Source organism: Nilaparvata lugens, chromosome X (assembly GCF_014356525.2).
Source record: "Nilaparvata lugens isolate BPH chromosome X, ASM1435652v1, whole genome shotgun sequence".
Taxonomy (NCBI): Eukaryota; Metazoa; Arthropoda; class Insecta; order Hemiptera; family Delphacidae; genus Nilaparvata; species Nilaparvata lugens.
Genome location: NC_052518.1, coordinates 24,798,164 through 24,820,666, shown reverse-complemented (window position 1 = coordinate 24,820,666; position 22,503 = coordinate 24,798,164). Strand labels below are relative to the sequence as shown.

At 36.2% G+C, this 22,503-nt stretch overlaps 2 protein-coding genes across 4 annotated transcripts in view; one reads left to right on the top strand and one right to left on the bottom strand.

The window, feature by feature from the left end:
- Positions 1–7,199, top strand: part of LOC111046456 (tetratricopeptide repeat protein 39B) — a 50,293-nt gene extending 43,094 nt beyond the window's left edge. For all 3 annotated transcript variants that reach the window (XM_022332010.2, XM_039443057.1, XM_022332012.2), the window contains one exon: positions 1,050–7,199. In XM_022332010.2, coding sequence (XP_022187702.1) covers positions 1,050–1,191 — 142 coding nt within the window. In that variant the 3' untranslated portion in view covers positions 1,192–7,199. The remainder of the gene's footprint in view (positions 1–1,049) is intronic.
- Positions 7,200–13,508: 6,309 nt separating this feature from the next.
- Positions 13,509–15,425, bottom strand: LOC111046453. Its single transcript, XM_022332008.2, has one exon. The coding sequence runs from the start codon at positions 15,423–15,425 to the stop codon at positions 13,509–13,511; it is 1,917 nt and encodes a 638-aa protein (XP_022187700.2).
- Between the last annotated feature and the right edge of the window lie 7,078 nt (positions 15,426–22,503).

The window sequence follows — 22,503 nt, the reverse complement described above, 5'->3', positions numbered from 1 at the left end:
ATTGTGTTTTATTTGTTTCGTAAATCTTTGTAATTTTGTTTTGTCTTGTTTTGTGTGTTTTTAATAAATTGAATTGAATTTGAATTTGAAAAAAAAAATTATTATGATGTGATAGACCCATTGCACTAAACAGCATTACAGTACATAGTCAAATAAACAAAATATGAGTATTGCAAATATAGTAGTTCACTTTGAGAGCAATGGTAGTTAAAAACACTAAAGACTGGCAGAGGATCGAGAAGCCTGGAGAGCTGTAGTGGAAACGTCCAAAGCTCTTATTGGTTTGTGTGTTGCTAATTGAGAAAAAATCTGTTTGATTTGTTGGAGCTTAAATGACATCTAGATCCAAAAATTGTGATAGCTTTCAACAGATGGATCCCCCCCCAAACCTGAGAAAGAAAAATTTAGATTCTTGATTATCAGAATATGGATATAAATTTGTCATCATATTGCAATTAATGTTTGATAAGGAGAATTTCAAACTTCGCTTTATTCGTTCACAATAAATTTCACAAAAAATAATCTTGAACAAATTTGTCTACTACATAGATATTTATTTCACAAATTGAATTCATGTTCCAGACAAAACTCATTAAAAACGAATGACCAGACTTTAATGACTTCAAACTTTCATGAGATTATTATAAAGAACAAAAACCCTCCTACAAACATTTTAAACCTACTTCAGTACATTGCTTGCCATAGTGGAGAGGGTAAATTTTCTCAACAAATTTTTTTACTGCCCAACATATGAATTTAATCATGAGAATAACTTAGGTTTGTATTCTATTGTATTAATTTTTCAGAAAATAAGTCATCAATATGTTCAATTTTATAGGATTATTCAATTGAAATTTTTAACCGTTACATAAATCTCTATGCGACTCAGTTTGATTTATGTCGAACCCCAATAAAACGAATCTTAATAAACCAAGAGATAGTCAGGATCCATACAATAACGAGGTTACTCTTAAATTCAACCATGTACGAATGAGTTTGGTTGTGTTCGAAATAAGTGAGTTGAAAATTGTATTTTTATTGTTCTACAGGAAAAATTATACGGGATATTCGTTAGAATCGAGACTACATTTCCAGATTCATTCATCTCTCATGGAGCTGAATAAAGGGAGGAAAATATCCAGCGAAAAGATGTGTAAACCAAAGAGCCAGCCAAGTACATCGCAATTCTAACTAACCGTTATCTGTTGAAATGTTTATGCTTGTTGAATAATTCTAGTATTGTTATTTTGGTATTATTTTATTTATTACAATTTTAAATATTGCTATAGTATTATATGAGCTAGTCTACTAATTATATACAGAGCAACATGCTCCTATGACAAATTTATATTTGTAGTAATATTATCAGTACAGTATCACATATTTTTGGCAAGTGCAATTCGAATATTTGTCCAGTTAGTGAACAGTAGCTATTTTTATAGAATTATTCGTAGATCATATCAGAACCATTTATTAATTATTTTCATGATATTTATGACTAACATTTGTTTCATGTATTGACGGTGGCAGTATTTATTGGGTTTTGATACAAAAATTTGAAACGAATTACTTCTAAGAACCTTATGAATTATTCTATTTCTATTTATTTATGTGATCACATTATTCTCTGGAGAGCTATTTGTTAGCCTCCGTCAACTAAAGAATAATTTATTTTCAATTATTGCAGGTGATTAAATGCTGATTCCATTGATGAAATTGAATACCCTAAAAGAAACTTACAGATTTGGTAATTAGAGTTCAATCGTTTCGTTAAATTTATTATCAAGGATGGTTTGGCAACCTTACATCTGTAGTCAATAATTGAAACTTACATAATAATTATCAGGGTCAGCATTCAATAATTTTAGTACATAACAGTGAAAGATTTCAATAGTTCAATACTGAAATAATGAGGTTTAACGTTGATTAACTTGGATACATCACTAATCAGGATTACTTAAAGCCTTAACATCAATAGTAGTTTAGAATTATTATTAGGAGTTCCTAATTTATATTAGAAGTGATATTGATATTTGGAGTGCCTGATTTCCCTTGTACCTATGCACAAACATATATATTTATTATTACTATAGTACTTGACACATTGTGGGATTCACATTATTAAGTCAGTCGAAATGATAGGACTACAAGGGTTGCCGATTATCTGCGTTACCTCTGCCTTCTATAGTGGGTATCTGATTACGATATCTGATATACAGGGTGTTTGAAGAATAACTCCCTAGTTTTAGGTATAAATTTAATGTGTAAATTGATGAAAAACTACATCAACAAGTACATACAATGAATGAGAGAATCTTCAAGTTTTGTTTCACATCAGTACACTTCAAAATGGGACCCATTTGTTGCCCTGCACACGTCGAGACGATATTCAAGTTCTCGCCATGTATTCACCAACATATTAGGTGTAGCTGTCCCAACCGTCGTGATGATTCTTTCCCGTAAATGGTTTATGTCTTGCATTTTTCCACTGTACACAACATTTGTTATGTGCCCCAAAAGGAAAAGTCCAGAGGGGTTAAGTTCGGGCTCCGTGGTGGCCAAGCAATTGGGCCAGCTCTTCCTATCCACCTTCCCGGAAAGCAAGTGTCTCGTGCCGCGCGCACATGGTTATTGTAATGAGGAGGGCGCCATTTTGTTGGTGGGTCTGCAACTGCAGGGGCACAAAACTTGGACAGTTGCTGAATCAAATACCACAAACTAGAATATTCTATATCACTTTTTACAGATTTCATGACACATTAAAACTAGGGAGTTCTTCTCCAAACACCCTGTACTATTGATTGGTTGTGCTAATAGTTATCAATTATATGTTATTTGTCAAGAAAATATATCTTTCAATGATTTGCTAATAAATTTTCATAAATGAGATTAAATATTTTGGTAATTCCTTATATTTCTAGATGGTCTAAAAGAAATCTGGCCACAGTCCAGAGGTAGAAAAGGATAGAGCTATCTGATTTGTCTAATGATAGACAAAGATAGCAACATCAATGTAAATCAGGTGGTGACTTCATATCATGAATCTCATTATAGGCCTAGTGAGTTGCTTACAATGTAATTATTACAAGGAGGTGATGATAAATAATGCATAATATATGCTAGTGAAATACGAACTAAATTAATTTCAGAAGCACTCCTGGTGGCATAGTAAGGGATCGGTTATCTTAAAACAACAATGTATTATCGACAATTATTGTATAATTTTGTTTCTATACCGCAGTTCCTGAAGATTCACTAATCGCGCGCTGTTTAAATTCTCTGTTCATATTACCTTACCAGAACAAAACCTCATACTTCAACAATTATGTGTGTAGTTTTCTGAGTTAGTTTTACTAGCATGTGCGTTATTTATCAGCCTACCCCCTTGTTTTAGTTTTCTTCTCTTTTTTCAAATCATCGAGTTTGCTTGCATATTCAAAGTATTTCATTGCATCAGTAAGAGGCTACTCTATTCATCTATTTTCATTGTTCCAATTTAATAATAAATGTTCAGCAAAGTTTAACAATCACAGAATATTGATTATGTTAGGTAATTTTCAGAATGGATATCTTTAACATTCCTTGTATTTAAAACTATCATTTAACATTCCATTCTTTGTTCGCGAAAACTACTTATTTTTGAGCCTAATATTATTTAGATTTATCTTTCTGATTATTTATTTTTAGTTACTTTTTATAGTTTATATATGAACTTCAATTGAAATAAGATTAATCATTTGTATTTCACCATTTATCAGAATTTCAACTTTACATTTTCGATTAGTAATTACAAAAAAAATACCTCGTAGAACATGTCAATTTGATTAGACTGATACAGGAAACCAAAATAAATAACATTTAAATATTACTTGATTGTATGGTGTTAGTGATCGATTACGAAATTAATGTATTTTATAGAGAAGCATCAATACACTAGATTTGGTATTACATGAGAATAAACTGCAATCTCATAATTTTCTATACTTCAAAACCTTTTATAGATTGTACTGTGGAAATTTATTTTCATCAAAACGAATCAATGTTATAAAAATTCTTAATTATCTTAAATCATTAAATTTTATCAGTATCATAATCTAAAATAACAATTTTATAACCTTCCATAATCAAATTAAAAAATATAGTTTCCCAAACTTTTACAAGATCAAGGTTACCCTAATTATGAAGGCATTAGAACCATCTCTTCATTTTTAAATATAATTATAAAGATAAATTAAAGATAAATTTTATAGTTTAGACTTTCAGGCTATGCATATCACAGACTGGTACCTGTACCAGTATCAGTTAGATTTGTTCGGTTTCATATTATATTCATGTGTACTATATTTGTTTGAAAATCCAGTATTATTTTTTTCTTACTGTACCTGATGAATATATTGAGTGTACAACAATTTTTACTTTCATAGAGGGTTTTAACTTGTAAAGGACATCACACACCGCCGTAGCGTAGCTTGAAATACATCTTTTTAAATACGTAGCCGACGTATCTCCCCAATGTCATTTCATATCACTCTGTCCATTTAAAAGGGGCGTAGCGTACATTTAATATTAGGAGATACGACGGCAACGCCAATATTAATTATTATATTATTATTATTATTCAGTTTCAATGAAAGCCTTTGCAATTTTGTTTGTGAACTTATCAATTTATGAAAATTAATTATGGTTTCCATTTTTGTAAATTTCTATTGATTTGGCAATAAATTTGATTTGATTTTAAACTACGATACGGTGGTGTGAAATGGCCTCAAGACATACTGTTATTCTGAGTTGGTATTTCCTCATAAAATAAATTCACTTTTAACGAAAAAATATTTTTGGATTGAAACTTATCGCATCAAATTTGAATAACCGCATTTGTTGCAGATGGTGCCTTATATGGATCGTTTCAAGCACGTATTTCTTTGAGCCTTTTTACTTTTACTGATTTTTACTGTCGTGTGTGTTGACATAATTATGATAATACTCCTTACTTCTCAGTTCTCATAACATTCAATTTGAGTTTCCATGTCGAATATAATTGTAATATATCGAATTAGATTCATTGTTCATCAAATCCCTAGTTAGTCTCTGATTTATGTTGTCTTTATCATGTTCGCGAGTTTTTGAGACAGTTATAGTTTGTTATTATTCAGTATTGTAAGATCCATCATCAATAATCATCCATTATCCATCCATCTATTGCCTGGAGCAAATAAAATTATATCTTCATTACTGATGAATATTTACAAATATACTAATAGTGGTAGCAGATTTTTTTGACAACAAATTAAGAACATATTCTGGGTGAATTTCGACAGACACGGCAGTTGTGATAAGATTGATACTTACATTTTTATTGGTTTACAGTTTAACAGTCAATAATTAGATTTTTTCATTTTCAAATAGAAACGTGTAACACATTATAGCTAGGAATTATGTAGAAATTTTCTAGAGATTATTTACGAATTTTTACTGATGAAAATTGTTCCCGAAGGTAGGATAAGAGTCATGTCTCATATAAAATAATGATTATTTTATAACTGGCATTCCAGTGCTGTTCAACATAATAAATACTATAGAGAAAAGATTGCATAAGCTATAGCTATGCTTATACAATTTTTTCTCTATGATAATATACACATCAGATATTCCAAATAATCAATTTTATAAGTTAATGTTGATTTAGGACAACCATATGCAGTACCTACTCGAGTTTCAAACCAAATTAAAGCTTCACATCATTCCATTTTTGAAGCAGCTCCAAAATGCCCAAGTACAGTGAATTTCTGTGGTACAGACATCAAGCAATCCTCCATCCAACCTACCTGAGGATCACCCTGGACAGCACTCTCACTTTTTGTGAGCACTCGGCAAAAGTCAAAAATAAAATATCCAGGGTGAATTTGTTGCAGAAGCTATCTCGATCATCCTGGAGCAATTGAACTGTTGCTTTTACACTTGTCTATAATACTGCAGAGTATGGGTCTCGATGAGAAGTTGCCACCCACATATGATTGATAAATTTCTGAATAGTGCAATGCGTATGGCCACTGGTTGTCAGTGCATACTGAAATACCAATTGGCTCCCAGTTTTCAGCCACATATCACCACCAAAGCTGAGGAGATGGTAATTTTCAGTAGGTGGGATGTCAGCACTGCATGAGGATATACAAGATTCTCCAACTGCGTTGCACCTGAAATCAAGGAAACCAGTGTGGCTTCTTCCTACTAGCCTGGGTTCTGTGACTGCACAGTGCAGGAATAGTCTGGATCTCTCAGGCAGTGGAAAATGAAGCGCATGTGCCTGATCCAAGCAAGATAGCTACTGATAGCACTTTGTGAGGGGAAGGGGGACAGATATCTGGCAGATGAGGAGGCCGTGCTCTGGCTAGTATGAGTGGTATTTTATTCTGAGATGCTGACTGCATTCCCCACTTTCAACTATTAATTTCATGTTATTTTTTATCCCTGACTAATCCACTTTAGTATCTTTATGTTTGTTTCTGTGTAAGCAGATTTAACTAACCAATGCGACTCCATACTCTTATTTATGTTATTCTTATCTTGGATAGTTGAGGTAGTTGAAATATTAAAAATTAAATGTGAATATATTATTATGAGATGTCAACACACATCACTCTGTAGAAAAGACCATCTAACGACGCTTGCCTCACTCTTGTGGAATACGAGACATCTTTTTAACGTTATTGATTGTTATGCATTGTATAAAAGAAATATAGATCTATTACAGGAAAAAAGATATCAGTAACTTTGGTAGATGTATACCACATATTGATGAAATCATTTTATAAAATATTCAACATCAAATAGTATTTTCATTCACATCTTTAGAATTTTCTCAAACAGAGCGTTTGACTATAAATTTTTACTACTCTCATGTTACCTTCTGCTTTTTGCTAGTATTTTTAGTTCTGCTATTTTGAAACTGTTTTTGTAATACTTTATTCTTATTACGCCTAATTCTTTTATATTTTTATTGTACTATCACTATCATAATATTATTATTATTATTATTATTCACATGTTGAATGAACTTGAAATAATCTGAATCATCACCAATTATTGAGAGATTTCTCATGATTGTAATGCATTATCCTACGGCATTGAATAGAATAGATTAATCCAATAACCCAGTCTCAATTATTAGTTCAAATGTACTTAATAAATTATTTGAATTATTTTGTTGCTTTATTTGAAAAGAAAATTATTTTCACAAATTCTCTCCCAAGATAGTAATCTTTTATGATCATTATATTATATCTAGACTAAAAACGTTCAGCGCAAACCTCCTTTCTCCTCTCACAAAGCTAAGATATTCATAGAATGTTATCAATATAGCTATGTGGATTCCGGTTATATGCGCCCAAAATTTTCAGTCTAGACTTACATTATGATAAGGATAGAACTGGCGACAATAAAGTTTATTTAACAATTCAATAAGTTAATAAAGGAATACTGAGAGGGAGATAGAATGATTCAGTAGGCAGAAAAACGATGGTTTTCAAAGATTTAAAATAGTTATTTGTGCAATTAGTGCGCAAAGTGACAGTTTGCTGCACCGAAAGAAACGTTTTCGCCCCACTTGGATGTAATGAGCTGGTTTTCATGCATCATATGGAGGCCGAAAGTGATTGTTTTCTGACCAGGCCGGTAAAATTTTTACGGCCCTAGGGCTGTAAGATAACCTTGAAGTCAGCTGATTCTGATTTGATGTGAAAGGGTTTACGAAATAGTTTATGAATCAGTTTATGCTTCTAGAATTGAATAAAGTATTTTGCATTAAGAAATACTATCATTTTATTTGGATGAATGAAATACAGTCAGCTTTCAGAAGCCGAAGCGAGTAGACGTGTTTTGTGAAATTCATGTAATTATTCTAAAAGTATACCATCAAACTGTTGTGTCAGTGAAAACGGCATTGCCGAATTGTGAGTGAGTGTGTGTGTGCGTGCGCGCGCGCGTTGGCAGCAACTATGACTGTAGCCGAGTTCGGATATTGCTGCTTCGGTGAGTGCTGAATCGGAAATTCTATTGTGAGAACTGAACTATCGTAACTATGAACGGTGACGATAATACGGCTATTATTACTATAACTGAAGAAAATAAACCTGTCTCCTACAAGGTTCGAACTGATAAAATTCAATCAGAATGCGAAAAATTTTTATTTAAAGCTTGGAACGAAGCTAATACGAAATTCCAGCAATCAGAAAAAATAAGTTCTGAACTTAAAATTCAACTTGAACAGCTTCAAACTAGATTATCAGCGTTAGCTAGACTAAATTTCTTAAATGGAAAACAAAAGAACCACTCCCAATATTCATGTTAACTTTTGAAAACACAGAGAGCATAAATAGAATTTATGAAATATGTGTAATTATGGGTATGAAGGTTGAAGTAGTCCCCCTGAAAAAATCGAAATTTCTACCGCAATGTAAAAATTGTCAAACCTGGGGACACACTAAAAAATACTGCCAGAAGGAGCCTAGGTGCGTGAAATGCGCTGGTCCCCACATCACTATCAACTGTACTAAGAGTAAAGAAGTTAAGCCTAAATGCTACAATTGTGGGATGGAGCACCCTGCTAATTATAGAGGATGTGTTGTAGCACAAGAGTTGCAGGCACTTCGAAATAAGAAAAAAGCAATAAAATCTATTTCGTCAGTCAACAAAAGAAACGATCCTATTGTGCCACAGAGAGCTGTAATAAATGACAGTAGAGTTAAGGAGAACCAGAGTTATGCTGATAAGCTGAAAAATAAAGTACCTATCAACAGTAACGAAAAGTCAAGTCTTCAAGATTACAACTTGAGTAAAGATTTGGAACTGAGCATTACAACTCAACTTATATTGATTCTTGAGAAACTAGTTGTGCAAGAAGGCCTCAATAAATCAATTCTAAGTAGGTTAGAAAAACTGGAAAATATTTCAGTTCCAGAAGTCATTCACAAGAAGCATGGAAAATAGATTCAAAATTATGACTTGGAATGCTAATGGATTACTACAGCACAAAGATGATCTATTAGCAATTCTAATTGAGCATAAAATAGATGCCTGTCTCATTTCCGAAACTCATTTCACCAAAGAATCCTACTTTAAAATTAGAGGGTACAAAACGTACCATGCCATACATCCCAACAACAGCGCTAGAGGCGGAAGTGCGGTTATTGTAAGAGAAGAGCTAAACCATCACGAGTTCAAGAAGATAGAATTGCAGGAGTTCCAGTCGATTTCAATCAAAGTCAAACTTATCGGTAGACCATCTGGTACGATCACAATTGGAGCCGTCTACTGTCCACCACGATTTAATTTGAAGAAGATAGAATATATTGATTTCCTAAGCAACGTCACAGGGAAATTTATCATCGGAGGAGACTTCAATTCAAAGAATACACAATGGGGGTCCCGACTGACCACAACTAAAGGAAAGGAGCTATTACTGGCTGTTAATGAATACCACTGCGATGTTCACTCAACAAGGAAACCAACTTACTGGCCAACAGACAAAACAAAAATTCCAGACCTGATAGATTTTTTCATCACAAAAAATATTTCACCAAACTGTGTTGAAGTTGAAGAAAAATTTGATCTCAACTCTGACCATTCGCCAATAGTTTTGACAATGCACAGTGCAGCTGTTAAAAAAGAAATGCCACCTAGACTCATCAACAGGTACACAGATTTAGAAACTTTTAAAAATATGATAGACTCTAGAATAGACTTGAACACATCTCTGCAAACTATAGATGAACTAGAAACTGAAGTCCAGGAGTTTGTAATCAATATCCAACAATGTGCCTGGGAAAATACACCACTACTTCAAAGCAGGATTTTCAAAGGTAATTGCTATCCTGTAGCGGTAAGAGAGTTGATAGAAAAAAGAAGAAGAACAAGAAGATCATGGCAATCAACAAGAAATCCAAGAATTAAAACAGAACTTAATAGAATTACTAATGAACTGAGAAAGATGATACAGGATGTGAAACAACATGATATCAATAAATACTTAGAAGAGTTAACCAATGAGTCTACTACAAATTTTTCATTATGGAGATCAACCAGGAAACTGAAGAGACCTCTTGAACAAGTTACACCGATAAGGAAGAATCAAGATTGCTGGGCAAGGAGCAATAAAGAGAAAGCCGATTTGTTCGCTGATCATCTGGAAAAGGTTTTCTCACCTCATGAGGAAACAATTATAGATGAGAATCCTCATTATCTTGGAGCAGGAGTTATCACTCCAACATCGCCAAGGGAGGTAGAATATGAGATTAAAAATTTGAGCAGAAAGAAAACGCCAGGTTTCGACTTAATAACTGGAGAGATTCTACAGGAGCTCCCAAGAAAAGCAATTGTGAAGCTATGCCATCTCTTCAACGCTTCATTCCGATTGAAATATGTGCCAAGTTTCTGGAAGGTAGCCGATGTCATCATGATACCAAAACCTGGAAAGCCACCACATGATGAAACCTCGTATAGGCCAATTTCACTACTTCCAGTAATATCAAAATTATTTGAGAAACTTCTACTGAAAAGATTAAAGCCTTATCTGGACGATAATGGATTAATACCAACCCATCAATTCGGATTTCGAGATAAACATAGTACAATAGATCAGGTGCACAGAATAACAAATATTATTGAAAATACATTGGAGGAAAAGAAAATTTGCTCTGCAATTTTCCTTGATGTAGCACAGGCTTTCGACAAAGTATGGCATTCAGGATTGTGCTACAAAATGAACCAGTTCTTACCAACAGAATACAGTCTAATACTGAAATCATATCTTCAAGACCGTTATTTCATGATAAAACAAGATGATGCTTTTTCATCTCTCAGAGAAATCAGGGCTGGAGTTCCTCAAGGAAGTGTGCTGGGTCCCCTCTTGTACCTCCTATACACATCTGATATACCTCAACCCGAAAACGTAACAGTAGCAACATTTGCTGATGACACAGCAGTTTTATCAGTTGGTGAAACTGTTGAAGTTTCTACAGAGAAATTGCAGGTGGCAGTCAACAGAATCAATGTTTGGACAAAACACTGGCTTATAAAATTGAATGAAGCAAAATCAGTTCAAGTCAACTTTACAAACAGAAGAGTTCAATATATCCCCTTAACACTCAATGGGAATATTGTACCCTACTCCAACACTGCAAAGTATCTAGGCATGACGCTGGATGGCAAGCTTAGATGGAAGGAGCATGTGAAGAAGAAAAGAGAACAACTTGGCATAAAATTCAAGAAAATGTACTGGCTACTTGGGAGGACATCAAAGTTGTCAAATTATAACAAATTGCTTCTCTACAAGCAGATTCTCAAGCCGGTGTGGACCTACGGAATTCAACTCTGGGGCTGCACCCGACCATCCAATATCGACATCATCCAGCGCTTCCAGAACAAAGTACTCAGAAGTTGTGTAGACGCTCCTTGGTACATCAGGAACTCTGATCTCCACCGCGACCTGGGAGTGGCGACAGTCATCAGTGAAATCCAAAGATTTGCAGAAAAACATGAGAAAAGACTTCATCAACATGTGAACGTGGAAGCAATCCAGCTGCTCAACGTGCATGGAGTAAGAAGACTGCAACGCAGAAAGCCACACGAATTAGTTCAGTGCTAAAGTGTTCAATTGGAAGTGCAAAGGCAGAATACTGTATCCTTTTATGCTAAAAATAATCTTTATTTAATCCTTGACCAATATAGAAGGCTTAACCAATGGGTTTTACCTTCACAAACAATATTCTTATCAATTTATGTCAAAATAGAATAGCTTATTAGTCTTTAACTAGGTGCTATAAAAATCAAGAAAAAAAAATTAATTTTCAGAGTATAATAGAATCGCCTCAAACCTCATAGTACTGCGTTTATCACGAACACGAAACCTGGTGGATAATTTTGGAACTACTCGGGCAATATCCATGGTGCTGAACGTTTTAACAAATAGTTTATGAAAAACGGAATCAGTTTAATGCTTCTAGAATTGAATAAAGTATTCTGCAATAATATACTATCATTTCATTTGGATAAATGAAATGGAGATAAGATTAATATTATAAACTATTCGAATTTGATTTTCAGAATAGGATAGAACTTCTAACCTAAACTTCCAAAGTCGACGACAACAAGCATTGTAGACGTTGACATTCAGATTGGTCAAATTTCAAGTGTGCTATAACAGCTGATCAAAAAATTTTTATCATTTGTGTTTATTATTCAATAATCAAAACATTTATAAGAATATCATCTTATTGTCATTTGAAAGAATAAAAAAGTATAAACTCAACCTCCCACATAATTGAAAATAATCTTTTAGGTTATTTAAACAAATCATAATAAAAATAAAAATACTTGGACAATTTCCTGATATTCAGATTACTGTAGATTTGCTAGAGCTATGACCTTCCACTTTTGCTTTCGGAAGTGTTTAATAAACAATTATTCTCTTATATATATATTGTTTATTTCTCTGTGTGGTGAAAAATAGCGTTTGCACCACGGGCAAAAATGTTTTTTCCGGTTCTCAATCTTTTCTAGTCCGAGGCCGGAAAAGTCTCATTTTCGGCCCTAGGTGCGAAATATACTATTATGGCTTCTTGAGTGCAGCAGAGGAACTTTGCACACATATTTCACATTAAATTTTTCCTACAGTTACCATTGAATATGAAAAGTGGGTAATTATGGGTAAAATGATGGCTGAAATCCATCAAATGTTTGTGTGTGTGATGCTGTTATTAATAACAACCTTAATTCATTTAAAAATTAATAATCCAATTGAAGTTGAAATCTCTGCCAAAGTTCTTATTTTTATTCATTCAAGAATCAGAAAAAATACAGATAGAACAAAAATTAGCATTCATAATACATGCCAACAACTGATTGGGATGGCTGCAAGATGACTGAACCGACAAGCGCGCGACCTAGCAGGAAGAATCGTACCTAAGTTTGTTTCATCTAGCTAAAAAGTACTGAAACAGAATTCAGAAATTTAGACTTTTGCTCAAATTACCGAGAAAAATGCTCAAAGTAAACTGAAAAATATTTGGTAATTCTATGAGAGCTAGGAGGACCAAGAATTTAGAACTGGTTAGCATGTATGATATGAGCTGTGTGAAGTAACAAAAACGAGAGCTTTTCAGCTATAATTATGAGAGATGTTTATGGGTCAGCCGAGTGCTGAAGACTGGGGTTGTGGAGGGAGAAGCCTCCTTCTCCAACAGCAATGAGGGTGAAGCGGGGGAAGGGGAACTGCATGAACAATTCTGTCTTTCTTATCTCTCGAGTATTCTTAACATTCCGCCCACCAAACGAAGCATGAGTTTAATAATTTTGAAACTGTAGCACATGAGAGGTAACACACGAAGTATTGCACAAACTTGATGAAGAGACGATGCACATGATTAATTACGATGAGTTTTACACATAAGCGGTGAACACATAATATTCAGTCTCTATTTACAAAAAATGTCTCTCAGAGAGAGGTTGCCAAATTAAGCTATTGGCAACACTATGAGTTTGTTTACAGGTCGCGTGAGGTGGCCGCAGGCGGTACGAATCAATGCCACTCTTACTACTTGGTCTTGTCCGGGAAATATTTGTTCGACTATGCCTAGAGGCCACAATGTGGGCGCGGTACTCGTATTCTTGATAAGCACTATGTGACCCACTTTCAAGGATTCTGAGGGGGTCTTCCACTTGTTTCGCTGCATAAGCGTATGTAGATATTCTGTACTCCATCGATTCCAAAACGTCTGCACAATTCGGCGTAGATGAGTCCATCGCTGCCGTACGGGGGTGGTAGTATCCAGCGGGATCTCCACAGCTTGTAGCAACGGTCGGCCGATAAGAAAGTGACCGGGTGTCAGCAGAGGTGAAGTCTCGTTGGGGTCCTGTGAACGCTCCAATAGAGGACGGCTATTCATAATTGATTCAATACGAGATAACACTATGAAATATTCCTCCATTGACATTGGATTATCACCAATTTGAATTTTCAACACTGTTTTCGCTGATTTAATATTTGCTTCCCAAATACCGCCGAAATTGGGTGCGCTAGGTGGATTGAAGTGCCAGGTTACTTCACGTTGTACAAGAGCATTAAAAATGTCAGTCTTACTGTCAGCCAAGAATTTCGAGATATCTGATAATTTTTTAGCAGCTCCAACGAAGCTCAATCCGTTGTCAGAGTATACGTGAGAAGGTAGGCCTCTACGGGATGCGAATCTATCGAAAGCGGCAAGAAACGATTCAGTGGTCAGCTCCGATACATATTCCAAATGAACAGCTTTCACCGCTAAGCATATGAACAATGCAAGATAGCCCTTATACACTCTCGGTTTTTTGAGTGAGCTGCACTTCGTATTCTTCGCACTTCGAGCTCGCATGCGAGTACAACAGACACAATGATGCAATCTGCTCCTTATGAGGTTGCGCGCTGATATAATCCAATATTTGCGAGCCACTAGTGACTGAGTTGTGCGAGGTCCGACGTGAAGATTATCTCTGTGAATCTGATCACAAATCAGAGTGCTTAAATGAGATAACTTTGGCAACAACAGTGGATGACGGCTGTCATACGGAAGGCTGGAGTTGCGGAGGCGTCCGCCCACCCTGAGAAGACCGGAAGAATCGACGAAAGGCGAAATAGAGAGCAGTTCTTGTGGTGGAGTTTCTCCCTTGCTGAGAAGCTTCAATGTTTCCGCAAAATAGAAGGCCTGTGTCAACCTCACGATACACAAGAGAGCCGAACGACACTCGGCAACAGACGGCGGAGGTGGAGCAGCGCGAGCAGCGCGAGCAGCGCGAGCGCGTAGTGCTGTATGGCTGCGAAGATTGTGTTCCCTTACTTTTTTCAGCTTACAATTTTCTATGAATCGCAACACATAGGCAAATACACGTGTTGCCTTGTGTATATTGGAGTATTTCTCGAAACATTCAAGAGCGTGTGGTTTATTTACTACAGTAGTAGTGAGAATTGACACTGGTGGCTTCAGTTCAGACTCATCGACAATTTTGTCGACCCTTGAGATTGGCAAATCCTTGAATTGGACATGGTAAGATGGAGGTCCGTTCCACCAGAGTGAGTTTTCAACAATATCTTGTGCAGCAAGCCCTCTTGAGGCTAAATCAGCTGGGTTCGATTCTGTAGGTACATGAAACCAGTTTTCTGGAGAGGTTAATTCGAGTATTTGTGTAACTTGATTGCTTATATAAGTCTTGAGCTTGTAAGCTGGCGTTTTCAGCCAGTTCAACACCAACTTTGCGTCAGAGCACAGTCTTATATTGGAGATACTTTTTCCAAATAGAGGTATAATAACTTTATACAACTTTGACAGTAGTAGAGCTCCACATAATTCCAATCTAGGAATAGTATGTGTTTTCACAGGAGCGACTCGTGTTTTTGACATAATGAGATTCATCGATTTGAATTGATCACTTGATGCAATATGAATATAGCAGACAGCACTGTAACCCTTTTCAGATGCGTCGGCAAATCCTATCAATGAGATATTGACATATGTAGTGTCAATATGACGAGGAATTTGAACATTTGAGAGAATCAGCATTGTATTAGAAATACGATTCCACTGACTAGTCAAGTCTTCATCAAGCGGCTCATCCCAATCAAGGTTGGATAGCCAGAGTAATTTCAAAAAATATTTGAATGAGAATATTACAGGAGATAATAGTCCAAGCGGGTCGAACAATTTAGCTGTATACGATAGTATGGATCGTTTTGTTGGCAGTTCAGCGAACGGTGTAACAGTGTAAGAGAAAGCATCTGATGCAGGATTCCAACGAAAACCAAGAACTTTTATTTTTTAAGTCGTATCAGAAATTGCGAGAGGGTTTTCCAACATCTCGTCGGGAAATTCTTCAATTACTTCTTGCATATTAGATGACCATTTTCTCAATAGGAGTTCTCCTTTAGACATAAGTTCATTCAGCTGTGATATGAGTAATTTCGCTTCACATAGGCTGGAGGCGCCAGATACAATATCATCAACATATGTGTGTTGGCGAATCGCATTGACAGCTAATGGAAATTCATTTTCATAATCATGGGCTAATTGAAGAAGTGTTCTTTGAGCTAGAAAGCTGCTTGACGTCATTCCATACGTGACTGTGTTGAGTTCAAATTCTATCAGCTCTTCTTGGGGTGAACTATGATAGAATATGTGCTGAAATTTTCTATCTTCTTTTCTGATTGAAATTTGCCTGTACATCATTTTAATGTCGGATGTAATGGCTACTTTGTGTGTTCTAAAACTCATAAATATGTGAGTAAGATCATACTGTAATTTAGGCCCAACATGAAGTGATTCGTTCAGAACAGTTCCATTATTACAAGGCGCTGATGCATTAAAGACTACTCTTAATTTGATTGTTGAACTGTCTTCTTTCTGAACACAGTGATGCGGGATAACATAATTAGATGAGTGTGAAGCTTTGGACATGTGTTCTAATTCCACGTACTGTCTCATGAAATCATGATATTGTTTATGAACATTTTCGTTTGATGCTAATCTTTTCTCTAGTGAGGTATATTTCTTAATTGAGGAGGTGCGGTTGTCGCCCAATGACACATCTTTAGTTTTGAAAGGCAATGCGACTTCATAGCGACCAGACGACCACCGAGTGGTGGTTTCTGTGTAGAGATTTTCGCAATATGCATGAGAAGGATTCTTTACAACTTCTACTGAAACCTCTTCAGTCTCCCAAAATTTTTCAATCAACTGGTTGATTGGTTCAACATAGGTGAGCAAGCTTGTAGTCTTATTGACACTTGAGACAGCTTCATTAGAATCAACTTTGCCAATGATAATATACCCAAATACTGTGCTCAATGCTCCAGGCGAATTGGGATATAATTTAGTAATTCCATTAGATTGAGCAGATAACGTTTGGAGAAAAGAGTCAGCTCCTAATAACAAGTCAATTTTATTAGAGATGTGAAACTTATCATCAGCCAGTTTCAAGTTTGAAAAATGTTCAAATACTTCAGGGTTCAATGAGACCATGGGTTGGTTACATGTGATGACTGATAAGACAGTGGCTTTAGTACTCAATCTAAATTCTGGTTTGAGCCTCGAGGATATAGTGAGATGAACTTCACCATGAGTTTTAGTAGTTTTAGAGCCAATACCGATGAGTTCTCGATCAGTGTAGCTAGTCTTCAAATTCAATTTATTCACTAACTCCTTAGTGACAGCTGTTATCTGTGAGCCTGAATCTATTATGGCTCGGGCAATGTGAGGCCGATTGAAATGATCAAATACTATGACATTAGCGGTACCCAACAGACAAGAGGATGTATCTGAGGTTGATAGGCTAGAAGTATTGCATACAGCACCAGATGTAGGAGCGCTATCCTTCTGAGAACGCACATTAGTAGGCTCAGATGAGCTAGAATACCTCTTTTCATTATGCAATAATGTATGATGCTTGGATGAGAAACAAGTTTTACATACATTTTTAGATTTGCAGAACTCTCTTCTGTGAGAAAACGAAAAACATGCTAGACATAGGTTATTTTCTCGAACAAACTTGTATCGTTCATCAACAGACATATTATAGAATTTTTTGCATACATAGATATTATGATCCATAGATTTACATACAATACACAGTGGTTTAGACTTGACATTCAGGTTAGTAATCTTAGACTGAGTCTGATCATTTGCGACTAATGAAAATCTCTTAGGTTTATTTTCATATGAATGAGAAACTTTAGTTTCAACCTTACTGTTCATTTGAATTGCAATGGAAGATGTACGAGTTCGTACGTGCGGCACTTAGCTGTAAGAAATTTCATTAAATCTTCATACGATGGGTTACTGTCAATAGCCTTATTCTCAAATTCAAGGCGAGTTCTTGTGTCTAAATGTTTCAAACACAAGGATAGCAAAATGAAGTCAGTTAAGTCAGGGAGCTTTTGTGCTTTCAAAGCAGAAGCACAATTGCTGTGTACATCTAGAAATATTCTCAAAGATGCATAATACATACATATATATATTCAAGCAGATGATAAATTACTATCTATAGCCTTATATCTTTCTTCGATAGCCTCAATACAGAACATGTAGACGTTTTTTATTTTTTCGCTATTTAGGTTTGATAATAAAACTAACACTTGATCTGAAGGACTAACAATATTTTTTATGTGTTTCATCAGATACTTGATTCTCAAATTATGATATCTTCCACAATTAATGAAAAAATGCTCCAATGTCTCCAAGCCGGAGCCACACGCCAAGCACCCATTCTCCGGATTGAGATTAGTCTTTCTACAATTATTAAAGAACAAATGCACACCGGTTATCGTTGGTATGCGCAACTGCGTAACACATCTCACTCTATTTATTGGCATTGGGACAGTCAATTGCTCTGCTATTATGAAATTTGGATTCAGTTTTGAATATCGTTGACAAGTAAGAGAACCCAGTGCGTTCTGCCTATCCACCTCTCTCAACAGCCATGAGTATTTATTCAATATAGCAGCATAAGAGTTGCTTAAATCCACCTCATCAAACCCATCGAACTCATCTGAAAACCCTGGTCTTTCCACTCCAATATCCCTCAGCTGTCTCCTAATACAGTGCACCCAATTATCCCTCCTGTCATATTTAGATTGGCAAAGAACCCTGTAACATACATAAGGTATTCTTGATTCACTCATATTTAGAATTTTCAACAGCCAGTTCAACTGCCTCTCAAAAAGATACAGTTTCAAACTGGAGCGGTTTGTCTCTATCCTGACTGCCCACCCGGGAGCGGCGCGATTTAATAAAAGTGTACGCTTGAGAAAAAATAATTGAACACGCTCGACAGCCTCCTCTCTACCTAGGGACCAGACTTCAGCTCCATACAATGCAGATGGTAGAATTACCGAATCGAATAGTTTAATTTTTCCTAACCAATCATCCGATTTCACCTTTGCTAGAACCGCCATCATTGCACCTGTCTCAGTTTTAGCTTTATTCATGGAATTTCTACACATTGCTGTAAATTTGCCTGATGACTGGAAAGTGACTCCTAAATAATTATATTCTTTACATATCTCTATACAATATCCATTGACAAAAAAGGGCCTAAGTGCTCTCAATCTGCCCCTGTGAAATGGTAATACTTTGGTCTTTTCCGAATTCACCCTCAAACCCAATTCCTCACTGTACTCGACTAGACATTTTAATTTATTCCGTATATCCGGTACACTATCCGCCAGGATCACCACATCATCAGCGTACTGAAGCATAATGATATCGTTATCACTGCCAATTCCAAGTCCAGAGAGCCCCTTCTTTCTGAAATAATCCTCCATGTCAGCAATGTACAGGGAAAAAAGAAGCGGACTGGCCGGGTCCCCCTGCAATACGCCCCTTGAAACCCTAACTGGCTCTGAACGGGCACCGGAACGACCTATGTCAACTGCCACCGTAGCTTTGGAATAAATGTCTTTAAGAACACAAAGAAATTTACCGCTCACCCCAAAATTACTTAATCTGGGCCACAGCTTACAATGAGGAATGGAGTCAAACGCGGCTTCATAATCTACGAAAATTCCATACATGGGTTGATGCTTCAATTCGAGATAGTAATAAATAATAGAATAAAGTGAAAAGATATTATCCATGCAACCACGACCTCTACGAAAGCCAGATTGACTCTCGCCAAGTACATGGAAATACTCTGCCCAGGTTGATAAACGCACAGTTAACAAATTTGTAAAAATTTTAAACAGACAGTTTGAAATAGCTATTGCCCTGTAATTCTTTGGGTTCAGTTTATCGCCTTTTTTGAACAATAGGAACAAAATCATCTCCGCCCAGCTTGTTGGAATTCTACCCTTATCCAGTATGCAATTAAATAATTCTACCATGTAATTTTTCCAGGAAAATGGAAGAGACTTATAGAATTCGTAAGAAAAGCCATCGATGCCAGGAGTTTTTTTGTTTTTAGTTTTTTTTAGTATGGCTTCTAATTCCTGAAAATCAACTTTCCTATCCAGAAGGGGATGACTCATGGCTGCCAGAGCTACTTCATTTCTGTTTTCCAAATTTTTGTAATAATCTACCTTTTTCTGTCTAATCATACTCTTATATTCATTCTTAGCTGCTATATATACATTTAATGAAACCCTATCGAAATTTTTGGCCTTAGCAATTCTGTAAGCAGTACGTAGATTTCTCTTCAGATTATTACAGTATAGGTCAAACCAAGGTTTATTTTTGAAATTCGTAGCATTTGATTTAGAAACAATCATTCGCGAAAATTCGGCCTCTTCTTTGATGGCTTGCATTAAATTACCAGCCAATCTGCTAGGGCTGTCACTACGGAAATGTACTCTCTCAGAGAGAGAGAGGGAAGCCGAGTACACTCCACCAGATTCCTCTCTCCATCGATACCCTCTCGTCCACTGACAGTTATCAGTTGATAAGAACGACTTGGCTATTCTTCGATTAGTTTTTAGAAACAACGGCAAATGATCGGAAGACAAGACAGAATCAGACACTATCATATCCTCCACCCATTCGAGCCCCTGATTATTAACCCAAATCTGATCGATAGTACTACTGCCATTCGAGTTATGAAAAGTGAATTTTGCTGGCCTATCACTATCACTCCTACCGTTAACTATTATAAACAGATTCTCTTCCATAATATCGACAAGTCTACCTGCATAGCGCGATAAGCATTCATCTAATACAACTCTTCGCGCCCACAGTGAGGAATTATCAAATACTTCGCTATCTACATGTTGATTGAGAGAACCTATACGTAAATTAAAGTCTCCTCCTATTATAACCGGTAGAGTGGAGAATAATTGTTCGTTTTCATAGAAACAATCCTGCAAACCTTTCAATGATTTTTCAATCTCATTTGGCCTTAAGTAAATTAGACCAGCTATACAGCTAAGCATATCATTAGATAACTCAACAAGCAGTAGAGAATCAGTAGCAGTAATCAATTTTGTTTTAAAGCTATTCTTTATCAACATTACAAGTCCTCCACTTGGCCTACCTCTAATATCGCATTTCAAAGCCGGAACTGATAAAATATTATAATCATCAAAACCTCTTATGTATTGTAATGAGTTTAAAAGCCATGTTTCACTAATGCATATAACAGAGTAATTATTAAACAGATTAATTTGAGATTTGTGCATATTATAGAAATTTCCAAATCCATGACTGTTCCAATAGATAACATTGAAAAAGTTTATACAATCACTTGAATTAGAGTTAATAAAGTTCTGAGATTTTTGACGTGATTGCTAGGATTGCCGCAACTCACCTCCCTGGGACTGATTCTTCTCATTGGAAACTGCTTGCCTGGGTAATCTGCCACTCTCCAGCCAACCCGCCAACGGGCCCGATACGTTGCTTGCCGCTCGCTTCGAAGTTTTTCTCAGCTGACCGTCATCATTGGGTGAAGCATTGCTTGCTGCTCGCTTTGCCGTTTTCCTCGGCTGAACTTCATCATCGGGTGAGCATCTTTCCGCGGGTGGCGCAGCGCATGCCACCACACTGGAGCCGTTATCGCCATTACCATGCTGGAAACGGCCATCATCGGTGCAAACTTCGTGTTGAGACTGGCCCTCATTGCCTTGAGAAAACAACGAACTCGACTCAGCGATAACCTCCTGCGATTGGCTTTCCTGAGAAAATCCCCGTGGTCCAGAGCTGCCCGGGAGCCGACTTGAATTTTTCGCATCTGCATCAATGTTATCAGCTTCTTGGATTTTGAAACGTGAACTATTGCGAATTCTTTGGCGACGCGATGCTGGATAATTCCTATTGGAAAATGCAGGTATCTCTAAACCGTTTTCTCGATCAATTTCTTCGAGTGTATAATATCTTCCGTCAATCACTAATTTATCAAATCTGATAGTGGAAGAGTGACCGTCTCTTCTCATCCGCTCCTCATACATTTTCAGCTTCTCTCTTATCTCCCTCACTCTCTGTGAATAGTCCTCCGATATACTGATTTTTGTTCGAAATAAATTTTTCCTTGCCTGAAGGACCTCCAACTTTTTCTTGAAGCTCAAAAATTTGACAATAATAGGACGATCTCTACCTTTATTTCTGCCTAGCCTGTGCACTCTTTCAATGTCCATAGGGTGAATTTTAACTCTCATCACTTCCATAATAATTTTTGTAATAATTGTCTCTGTTTGCGCGGGTGACTCCCTATAATCTTCTTTGATGTTGAAGAATAACAAATTAGAACGCCGGGAATGATTTTCAAGACTGTCCACTTTATAACGCAAGAAACTGTTCTCGTCTTCAAGGTTTGCAATTTTATCACTTTGTAACTTAGCATCTTTCTGAACTTCACAAATTTTACGCGAAATTTGAGTAAACGAATCTTTTAGCTCACTCAAATCCTTCATCATAACGTCCAAATTCTCGAGTTTTTCGAGCTTTTTCCACACATCGTCGAGGGTAACGTTCTCGGGACCAGGATTCAACTCAACACCTCCAA

Coding starts and splice junctions, on each gene's coding strand:
- LOC111046453 (XM_022332008.2), bottom strand. CDS start 15,425: ATGTCAAAAACACGAGTCGCTCCTGTGAAAACACATACTATTCCTAGA.